The sequence below is a fragment of the Lepidochelys kempii genome, chromosome 3 (assembly GCF_965140285.1).
Source record: "Lepidochelys kempii isolate rLepKem1 chromosome 3, rLepKem1.hap1, whole genome shotgun sequence".
In the NCBI taxonomy this organism is placed as follows: Eukaryota; Metazoa; Chordata; order Testudines; family Cheloniidae; genus Lepidochelys; species Lepidochelys kempii.
This window is the reverse complement of record NC_136382.1, coordinates 14,850,138-14,861,255: the sequence shown is the minus strand read 5'-3', so window position 1 is coordinate 14,861,255 and position 11,118 is coordinate 14,850,138. Positions and strand designations below refer to the sequence as shown.

At 43.7% G+C, this 11,118-nt stretch overlaps 1 protein-coding gene across 3 annotated transcripts in view; it reads right to left on the bottom strand.

The window, feature by feature from the left end:
- Positions 1-4,639: 4,639 nt before the first annotated feature.
- MMUT (methylmalonyl-CoA mutase) overlaps positions 4,640-11,118 on the bottom strand; it is a 35,264-nt gene continuing 28,785 nt past the window's right edge. For all 3 annotated transcript variants that reach the window (XM_073335751.2, XM_073335752.2, XM_073335753.2), the window contains 4 exons: positions 9,356-9,487; positions 7,197-7,344; positions 6,908-7,075; positions 4,640-5,040 (listed from right to left, as the gene is read on the bottom strand). In XM_073335751.2, the coding sequence (XP_073191852.1) occupies positions 4,912-5,040; positions 6,908-7,075; positions 7,197-7,344; positions 9,356-9,487 (577 nt within the window). In that variant the 3' untranslated portion in view covers positions 4,640-4,911. The remainder of the gene's footprint in view (positions 5,041-6,907; positions 7,076-7,196; positions 7,345-9,355; positions 9,488-11,118) is intronic.

The window sequence follows — 11,118 nt, the reverse complement described above, 5'->3', positions numbered from 1 at the left end:
ACTAGGTTTTAGAATGAAATTCACCCCTTCCTGCTCAAAGCGCACGTAAGCAGGCATGGAGCAGGGAACTGAAGAGTAGTGTGTATGGTGGAAGCAGCAGCCAGTGACAAAGTAGACACTTGAGAACCATAACTGCTGCTCTCTGCCAGATTTAAAGGGCCAGCCCCCAGAAATGAACACTGGGGGGAAAAGAATCCCATAAACTGGCTAACATGCAGTGGGGAGCGCAGACAGTCCCTAAATAGTGCTCTGGCTGAGTTGTAGCCCTAGGACTACTCACGGTGTGTCAAGGTAAGTGCATGCATAAGGATTGGGGCCTAAGTGACTCAGGAGGACTTGGACTCCTAAATCACACAGGTGCTTTTGAAAATCTGGAGCACCCATGGAGAAAAATTAGCAGGTGCTCAGCCCCCCACCAGCAATCAAGCTCCCCCTACCCCCACCTCGCCTCCTCCTCATCCTCTCCCAAGTGCACCGTGTCCCCACTTCTCCCCCTCCCTCCCAGCGCTTCCCACCCCCCTCTGCTGCCTAACAGCTATTTGGCAGTGCTTAGGTCTTTCCCAGAGGGAGTGGGAGGAGCGGGACCACAGCATGCTGAGGAGAGGAGGCGGAGAAGGGGGGGGGACTTGGGGGAAGGGGGTGGAATGGGGGCAGAGCGAGGGCGGTACAGGGGCAGCGACAGGGGCGGGTCGAGCACCCACCGGGCCGAGGGGAAGTCGGTGTCTATGGCTAGGGGAACCCTTTGCCCTAACATGAAAGTGAAGAGCACTCAGCCACAAATATGAGTGAATAAGTCATGGTTACCCTAAATTCTGAATTACCTCAATGGGAGCAGGATACAGCCCAGAGGATGTAAAAGGTTTTGAAGAGAGATTCTATTAAAGGTCAGATGAAACAAGAGATGTGCATTAGTTAGCTGGCTAAACTCAGAGAAAAGCAAGCTGGATCATATACATAATTGAGAAGGGGGAGGGAAGTATATGCAGGGAGAAAGAAATAAAAGCAATGCAATAACTGAACACAGACGTCACAAATGCACATGGCTAGGCTTGTGCTCCTGGCCAGGAGGCTGCATCCCATCCTAAGGCAGAAAGTGGTGGTTTTTACTTCCGTCACTCGTTGGGTGTCCAGGAGCAGACATCTGCCACAGGTCAATACGCCTTTCTCGAATCAAACTGACAGAGCACATAGTCTAGTTTTTGATTGGGATCAATATTGTTAACTTTATTTAAGAAGATAAAGAAAAGAATGCAGCAGTGTTTCTGAGCAGTGGTGAGATTACATGTACACACGCACCATCCAACAGCCTATTTTAATTAAAGATCTCATCAATTTCAATCCTCGTAGCAAGTAGGAGAGGATATTGATGGGACTGGTAAATTCAGCAGGTCGTTCATCCAGCTGCGGGACACTTCACTTTACATAAAGGATGGACTTGTCAAGCCTCCCACAGAATAATAATAATAAAGAGAAGGTACTTGTAATGTCAGGGTAAGATGTGACGCAGTGTGTAAAAATGTCAAACAACAGAATGAAAGGGGATGAGGTTGGACATGGGTTGGAACAGCAGGATCTCTGCGACAAATGTGGGAATTGTCTGATTTTTTTAGGAAGTCTCTTTAGGACGCTGTACTCATCACCTTGGCCTGGTTACCCTGTAGGTGCAGAAGGGTTAAAATGCTGCTCCTGGGGTAGAGCAGGAGACCAAAGGGTTTGTGTCATGCAACTGTCTGGGATTATATGAATGAGTTCTTAAGGACTGGCTGAAACTAACCCATATCAATGGAGAATCCAGAAGACAAAGGGACCCTCAATGCCTGCATAATTAACACAGTGGGACCCTTTCAACAAGGGAACTCAGGAGGAGGAGGAAAACGGACCAAAAGGTTACAGAAGGCTGTGAGCCCAGTTCTTATCACTAAGGCCAAGTCTACAGGGGTGGGTGGAAGGGGAAGTAGAAATGCTGGAGGGTAGGGATAGGGTCCAGAGTGACCTAGAGAAATTGGAGTACTGGGCTAAAAGAAATTGGATGAGGTTCAACAAGGACAAAGTGCAGAGTCCTGCATTTAGGATAGAATAATCCCATGCACAGCTACCGGCTGGCTAAGCAGCAGTTCTGCAGAAAAGGATGTGAGGATTACAGTGGAAGAGAAGAGGAAGTTACTCACCTTGTGCTGTAATGATGCTTCTTTGAGATGTGTGTCCCCATGGGTGCTCCACTTTAGGTGTCTGTGTGCCCCTGCACCTCTAATTGGAGATTAGAGCACAGGCAAACCCCTTCTCTACCACAGAGCCCTATAGAGAACTCTGAAGTAGAGGGGAGGAAGGCAGGTTGTGGAGTACCCATAGGGACACACATCTTGAAGAACCATCGTTATTGCACAAGGTGAGTAACTTCCTCCTCTTCTTCGAAAGTGTCCCTATGGATGCTCCACTTTAGGTGACTCTGGAGCAGCACTCACCCCTGGAGTCTTTTACTACAGAGAGTGCTGTGGAGTCAAAGATGGTGTCAGCAGCCAAATCTTCAGTGATCGCATAATGTTCTGCGGAAGTATGGACAGAGGCCCCAATCATTGCTCTATAGACTGGGGAGATAGGGGTATCCCTATGGAATGTGATTGAGGTAGGAACTGATCTCATGGAGTGCGTATGGACGGAAGCAAGCTGCGCCCTTACTAAGTGATTAATGCAACTAGAGACCCATTTGGATAGTCTTTGAGGAGATATCACAGAGCTTTTGGATCTTTCTGTGGACGAAAGGAAGAGTTTAAGGGATTTCCTGAAGTCCTTAGTCCTGTCCAAGTAGAATGCTAATGACACAGATAAGGAAGAGACAACTGCTCGTTCAGTCAGAGGCTAAAGGTGGTAGAGAAGGAAGTGAGGGGGGTTCGCCTGTGCAGAGCTAAATAGCCTTGAAGCAGACCACGAGGGAGGGAGAGCACATGCACGGGCTCAACAAGACACCGCTACTAAAAATCTCAGATTAGGTGTCTGTGTGCCCCTGCACCTCTAAAGTGGAGCACCCATAGGGACACTACTTGAAGAAGCAGCTGGATATGAGTCATCGGTGTGCTCTTGTTGCCAAGAAGGCTAATGGCATACTGGACTGCATTAGTAGGAGCATTGCCAGCAGATCGAGGGAAGTGGTTATTCCCCTCTGCTTGGCACTGGTGACGCCACATCTGGAGTATTGTGTCCAGTTTTGGGCCCCCCATTACAGAAAGGATGTGGACAAATGGGAGAGTGTCCAGTGGAGGGCAACGAAAATGATTAGGGGGATGGGGCACATGACTTACCCGAAGAGGCTGAGGGAACTGGGCTTATTTAGTCTGCGGAAAAGAAGAGTTGGGGCGTGGGGGGAGATTTGATAGCAGCCTTCAACTACCTGAAGGGGGGTTCCAAAGAGCATGGAGCTAGGCTGTTCTCAGTGGTGGCAGATGACAAAACAAGGAGGAATGGTCTCTAGTCGCAGTGGGGGGAGGTCTAGGTTGGATATTAAAAAAAACTGTTTCATTAGGAGGGTGGTGAAGCACTGGACTGGGTTACCTAGGGAGGTGGTAGAATCTCCATTCTTAGAGGTTTTTAAGGCCCGGTTTGACAAAGCCCTGGCTAGGATGATTTAGTTGGGGTTGGTCCTGCTTTGAGCAGGGGATTGGACTAGATGACCTCCTGAGGTCTCTTCCAACTCTAATCTTCTATGATTCTACAGTAGAATCTCAGAGTTATGAACCCAAAGTTATGAACTGATCAGTCAACCACACACCTCATTTGGAACTGGATGTACCCGATCAAGCAGCAGCAGAGACAAAAAACCAAAACAAATATAGTTCAGTACTGTGTTAGATGTAAATGACTAAAAAAATGAAGGGAAAGTTTTTAAAAAAAGATTTGACAAGGTTCAGAAACTGTTTCTGTGCTTGTTTCATTTAAATTCAGATGGTTAAAAGCAGCATTTTTCTTCTGCATAGTGAAGGTTCAATGCTGTATTAAGTCAGTGTTCATTTGTAAACTTTTAAAATATCTCAGATTAACTCCTTTCTTGCAGAGGAGACAGAAGTGAGGTTTCAGGAGGGATTTGCCTGAGGAGAAGGGGGTGGCTTCACAGGATAGTATGGGGAAGGCAGGGCAACACTAGAAAGAGGTACCCACGCATGTATGGAAGAACTGAAAGGACCTGGAGGCTGGCATCGTTTGTGGAGCAGAGGTTGGAACTGGAGGCTGGAGCAGAGCCGTGCAACCCCATCTTCGTTCTGGCCTCCCTAAGCACGGTGGGACTACACTGGTTCTCTGCTGCATTTAGGTGTTTCCATGTCCCTAGAGGAGGCAGTGCAGGACCTGCTCCTTATGACATAGCCACACAGTACAGTGTCTGTATTTGCAGTTTATTTTCGTATACTTTTCCAACTAAAGGAAAATCAGACAAAGATTTGCTCCTTAGACTTTACTGCATTAACATCCAAATGCCACTAACTCTACTGGATTTGACCACCTCTATGCTGAACACAGGTGGTTTTACCTGAAGGTCTCTGGGCCTAAAGCATCTGCCAAATATATGACAAAAAACAAACAAAAAAATGTACATGTAAAACAGACCAATTAGGGTAGTGGAGTAAAAATCAAGCAACCCCGACACAAAATATTAGAATAGATATTTTATTTAGCTAAATTCTTGAAGCAATCTGAATACCTTTACTGAACTCCCTTGTACTTTTAGAGACAATTTTTAAATACAGTCATACGAAATATTCCTCACAGATAGAACATGACTGAGAAATTACAGCTTTCTTAGAAAGCACACAAGGCACCAGGCATTGTAACCAAAGCTACATGGCTAGCTCTTCCTAGCTGATGATTGATCATGTACTGTAAATGGTTATTATAAGGCTGATTTTGTGGCGTGATGTTTCAGTGTTACATTGATTGCTGCCTCTTATCCAGGCACTTCTCAATATCGTCAAGCACCTGTACAGCTGCCTTTGGAATCCGAGTCCCAGGACCAAACACACTGGAGACACCAGAGTCATAGAGGAAATCATAATCCTGTTCAGAAGGAGATTTAAATAGTTAAATACTGGAACATGAACTATATCCTTACAGGTTTCAGAATGCATCCGATGAAGTGAGCTGTAGTTCATGAAAGCTTATGCTCAAATAAATTTGTTAGTCTCTAAGGTGCCACAAGTGCTCCTTTTCTTTATACCCTTACAGCATCTATGAGTAATTCTCCAAAGAGCACTAAGATTGAAGGCTTGCAACTGCTCCCAGAAACAGGCAGCATTCACTGGGAACGGCAGAATAAAAGCTCAAACATACAACATAAATTCTGAACAATTTCACTGTAAGGGTTCTGTCAGTTTAATGTCAGATTCCCTGACATTTTCAAAGGGACACGGAAAGCGGCTCCGATATTCTCTCACTTCTCCATCTAAACTGGTGTGTGGTGTAGCTGTGCAAGGTTAACAGAAGCTATGTTTCACCCAAGAGCTGGCTGCATTTAATTATTATTAAATAATTATCAAAATATGCAAATTATCATTAATTTTCTGTGGTAGCACCCAATCTATGTTACGAGTTTCCCAAATGCTTAAGTACAGTCCTTACTCCAACGAGTTCACAATCTAAGGACAAAGGAGTGAGAGAAATCAGGGGAAAGAGAACAATATGTAATTTATATACTGGTCAACTTGATTCATTTCAGGCAGCATAGAAGAGGTTCCTAAAGGGACTTAAATGTGAACAGGAAAGGGGCTTAGAGGAGCTCAGGTGGGTTAAACCAGGCATTAGAGGGCTTCGTGGCAGAAGGCATAGAAGTGATTGTGTGGGAATCTGAAAAATGGTGAACAACCTCGGGAGCACCGGTGGAGTGGAGGGATGGCCAACACCAACCCTGCCAAGGGAGGACAAGTACAGAGAACCAGTAAGACTATGGGCTATGTATCTGTGTTAGTATAGTGCCTCACGCAGTGGGGTCCTGGTCTCTGACCGGGGTTCCTAGGTGCTACACACAATACAAATAATAAAGTATTCTAAGACAAGATCTGGCCTTTAATTAGCAAAGTGCTTTACATTCCTTCGGGAAGAAAGGTACTATAAACAAAATAATATTATTCTGAAGATTCCCCTCTACTCTTGAAGTAACAGGCTGAATAGATCATTCCTGCTTCTACTTGTAGTGCACGCAGTTTTGGAAAGTGACTCTTGCTCCTCCACCATAGCTTCTGGCTTATATATGAGTGAAGTACTGCTGCTTAGGAGGACTAAAGAATAGGCCCATCTAGTGGAAACATTTGCACTTGGCAGTACAGCAGCATCTGCCCCTACATAAGTCAGTCACGGAAAAAGGAAACTACTCTACACGGTTCATTTAACACCTGTGACTGGTACGTGTAACTGTGGTGAACCTTTATTTTTTCTGAGCAGAACAAAATTCCAAATCCTTTAGGGGAGAACTGAGTTGGGAGCATACATCAAATATATAGTAAGCCCAGTTGCCTGATTTACAAAGTGCAACAGCTTTCAGTGCTGAACTGAATAATTCTAATTTTTAAAAATCGGGAAACAGTTGAAAAGTCCATATGAAAACAACCCCATGCGGCTAGTTGTTTTCTGAACAAAAGCAGCTTAATGCTTTATTCTGCCAGAGCGTTACAAGTTAAGCCAGAACAGTTACATGTGACAACCCAGGGCTTAACTTGCATGAAAATTGACATCAGCAACCTTTTTCTGTGACTAGCATGAAACTTGAAACTGACCCTAACTGACTCTTGTGTAGGAAAGCCTTCAGCATTGTAATTCCCCTATGATGTTAAGAGTGCATAGCAAATAGCTAACAAAACAGAGCAGGCTGAAACTGAGTGTTCTTACGCTGTAAGGTATATTTGTTCCTGAAACAGATGCAGAGCAGTACCTGAGGGGGGATGACACCTCCACACATGACAAGAATGTCAGGCCGGCCAAGTGCCTTCAGCTCTTTGATGAGTTCAGGAACAAGAGTTTTATGACCTGCAGCTAATGTGCTCACACCCACACAGTGCACATCAGCATCTACAGCCTGCTGGGCCACTTCACGGGGTGTCTAAAGAGAGAAATTAAACAACAAACAGCAATTCGTGCTAAAGTGACTGCTGAACAAGAACTGCAGGGAAAAAAGCTGCATTCAAAATACACTTTAAGGGACAGATTTGATTAAATAATACCTGAAAGAGCGGGCCTATGTCCACGTCAAAGCCAATGTCTGCAAATCCTGTAGCTATAACCTTAGCTCCTCTATCATGGCCATCTTGACCCATCTTGGCAACAAGAAGACGAGGTCTGCGCCCTTCACGCTCCATGAACTTGTTTACTCTATTTAAAAAAGAGATTTTATTCTTCTACGTCACTGTCATTCATTAAAAGAGTCTAAAAAAAAAAAAGACAGGCTACTCGTGGCAACTCCTGCACCTTACACTACACTAGCAACCAACTTGGTTGGTTCATGCAGCATGCTCACCATTTTAGTATTTCACTTTGAATGGACAATGACAGGTTCCCTTTATAAAAGTGCTTTGAGTAATAAAATGTTGCTTAGTTTGCAGATTTGTTTTTTCATTCCCAACCCTGCTTTGCTGCTCTTAATGAAGCAAAAAATCTTGTACTATTTGGGGCGCTGATGTATAAAGCATGTCCAACTTTAAGCACGAGCAGTTTCATTGACTTCAAAAGACCCTGAGTACCACACACACAATATAGACCTCTGTTCTAGAGATTACAAGTGAAGTGGCCTATAAATATGACTTTGTCCATCTATTACCACTGCAGTCTCTAAAGCATAAGGATGCTAATCCTTTTACTCTGCTCTGTTAAATAGGAGTCATCATATTAATTCCACTAATAATGAAGTGACAGATTTAGAGCAGCTCTGTAAAAATTTATGAATACTGCTGTTTTTTAAGCTGTTTGCTGCATGAATATATTGGTTTAGTTTAAGTGTGGGCTCCTTGGGAAAAAAACAAGCAGGAAGGGAAAGAATGGTTCAAGATAAGACATCCATCATCAATCACTTGACTGTTGTTAAGAGACAATGACAGAACAGGAAAAGGCCAGGAACACAGGAGAACAAAAATACTCCATCAGGTTTCAAAAGGAACACTCTCTCTCTCTCTCTCAAGACAAGGGGGTATTTGCTCAAGGGAACAAGGCTGAGAGACATGCACCTGCTGGGGTTTCTGAAGAAGTTAAGCCCCGCCTCAGTTACCACCATGGGATTCGTAACAGTTTAGGTAAAATAGACATGCATGTAGATTGCTTGTTGTTTTAAAATCCTGCTCTCTCTAATGCTCTGTTCCTTCTGCAGAACAATGACTTTAGTTTTAAGAAGGCTGCTTTGTTCCTGGGCACCAACTATCCAAGGGAAGAACTGCAGGTGCTTGAACTCAGACCTGCAGGATAAGCACAGTGGATACACAGGGTACTGTAGTCCAGGGTTTGCTCTCAGAGTGGGAGAACTGTAAAATTACACCCTGGGACAGGTAAAGGCATGAGATCTGACACCTGAGGAGGAGCACTCAGAGTCCATAAATGGGACAGAGGTGCCTCTATGCCTGTAACTGTGACAGATGTATAATACTCATGATGTTCGTGTACAGAAAAGATGAGCAGTAGGCAAGATACATAAGGAGGTATGGAAAAAGTGTAGCTGCGTCCACTGAAAAACACAACACTACACGTAAATTCGTGCTTTTTTTTTTTTTGCCTTTAAAAAGAGATGCTTCCATCCAGCAGCAATACCACCTTCAAGTCATGCTGTGGAGATCACCAGCATGACCCAATCAGGAGTTTCCTTTTTAGGAATCTTGCAACTCTTAAGGTAAAGTGCAGGGTCTACAGCAGTTCTGAGTGGAGATCATCAATTCATATTACAGAAACACCTAATAGAGCACCTCAATCACCTCACCTAAAATGCTAGCAACAACGCCAGAAACTGGAAAAAGACACAAATGGTATCTGTTTCTCAAAGACATGTAAAATTCTGCTCTTGGTGATATGAATGTGCAACTCCCACTGAGTTTAACTAAAGCTGCCTGAAAGTATCCAAAGGCAGAATTTGGTCCTATAACATTATAGACATTATTGAGAGTGAATGTGGGTGCAAGAACAACCTGTAAAAACCTGTTTTTTATGTTTAGTCATACATATAAATTCCTGCATTGTTCTGCAAATATGCTCAGAGTCCACTATTATGGAGCCTTCACGATATGCTGTCTCATTACATAGACTGCACCATCTAGGGATTCTAGAGGATCACACATGCAACACAAATGTCTAACATTAACTATGAGGTCATTTCCTTCTTCCTGACCCAGCAGCGAACTCTCACCTATTGATAGCATGAAGAATTTCATCGCTCTCCCCAAACTCCTGGCGGTAAGCTCCGCTGACCATTCGGTCACTGGCTCTGTGCTCCCCAAACACCTTCTTCATTGCCTCGGTTATTTCTCCAACGGTACACCTAAAATACACAGAGTTAAAATGTTAGTATCCTTAGGAGACTGAAATCAAAACAATGCAGAAATCCCCAGCAACAGCCTGATGATTAATCAGAAGAGCAAATTCAAACAAACTGCTGGAATAAAAAACCTTCACTGCTGTCAGGGCCGTCCTTAGGATTTATGGGGCCCTACGTAGTATTATTAAAATGGTGCCCCTATGCGAACGGCAGCCTGGGCTCTCAGCCCAGGCGGGAGGAGGGACGAGGCAGCAAAGGATAGCGAGACGCTCGGCCCGCTTCACGGTGGCGGAGAGTCACAGCTCCCCACAGACACTCCCGTACCCTCTCCCTCATGCAGAATGGACATGCAAAAGGTACCTAATTAAAACCACTAAACTTGGGAATAAGAAATGTCAGTCACAGGTTTTTCGATATGCCCTGAAGTTTGTCAGACATTTATTTGCAAAAACTTTGTAGTAAGGGTGAGTCAGCTGTCTTGCTGAATACAACATTAAATATTATGGACTACACGATGCAGCTCTTCTCTGTTTTACATTTTCTTAATCAGTATTTCTAAGCTGATTTTATATTTTAAATGTACTCTTAAGCCTTCATAAAGTAATCATTTCAGATTACTACATATTTAACTCACTGAAATTAATCAGTCACAGTCATAACAATGTTCATTGCTTTTAGAAAAAGGGAACACTAATTTACTTTTATATGATCTCCATAGCAATAGACATGTTTATGAAATTTCACCAACTTTAAAAAATATGTTTCCAAAGATTTTAGGCATAACAAAGGATTTTATATCTTACTAAGGTACCGATTTTGCTGGAGGGTTCTCTTAAAACTAGTTCAGCAGATAGTCAGAAGTAAAGAAAGGGAAACTCTTTGTCCAGCTATCTGGAAGGAAAGGGGTGTTGTCCCTTTAAGGGCTGTCTTCAGGGGGAGGGGGGGAGAGGGAAGGGGGGATGAAGGGAGAAAGGGATGGACAGAAAGGACAGGACGACTTTGGAAGCAAGTTTTTTTCCCCTATAGTAATTAAAATGTGTATTTTAGATAAAGGGGGTCTTTTGAAGGATTTATTTAAAAAACTATGTCTGAAGATCCAAGCATTTAAGCTAAATATGATAGTGCATCTAAAAATCTATGCAAGGATTTTTTAGAGATGTGATTTTCACCAACTAACTAATGAAATATTTTTAAAGCAAATTTTAAACTAAGGTCTTGTAGACGAACATGTTCTGAGTAAATATTACAGTAATGCACAACAGCTTTTGTCAGTAAATTCAGAGACTGACAGTATATACCTGGGCATTGGCAAATGCCTGTTAAACGGCTTCATTACCACTTGACTTTAACAGTTTCAGTGTTGTGCTAATAGATCTGGCAGGCTGGAGGCTTTTTCACTTTTAAGTTACTAGATCCCCTCAGGAGTAAGAGTCACCAGGCTGCAGCAGCCAGCTGGGAGCCTGCAGGAAGGGTCAGAACAGGGATAGGAAGAGGTGGTGCCCCAAATTTTCAGGTGCCCTTCGCAGCCGCATATTCTGCATATGCCTAAGGACAGCCCTGACTGCAGTCAGTCATTAGTAGCCATCTGAAGAAAGAACATTCTGAGGTCTGAGTAAAATATGTTACACTTAATG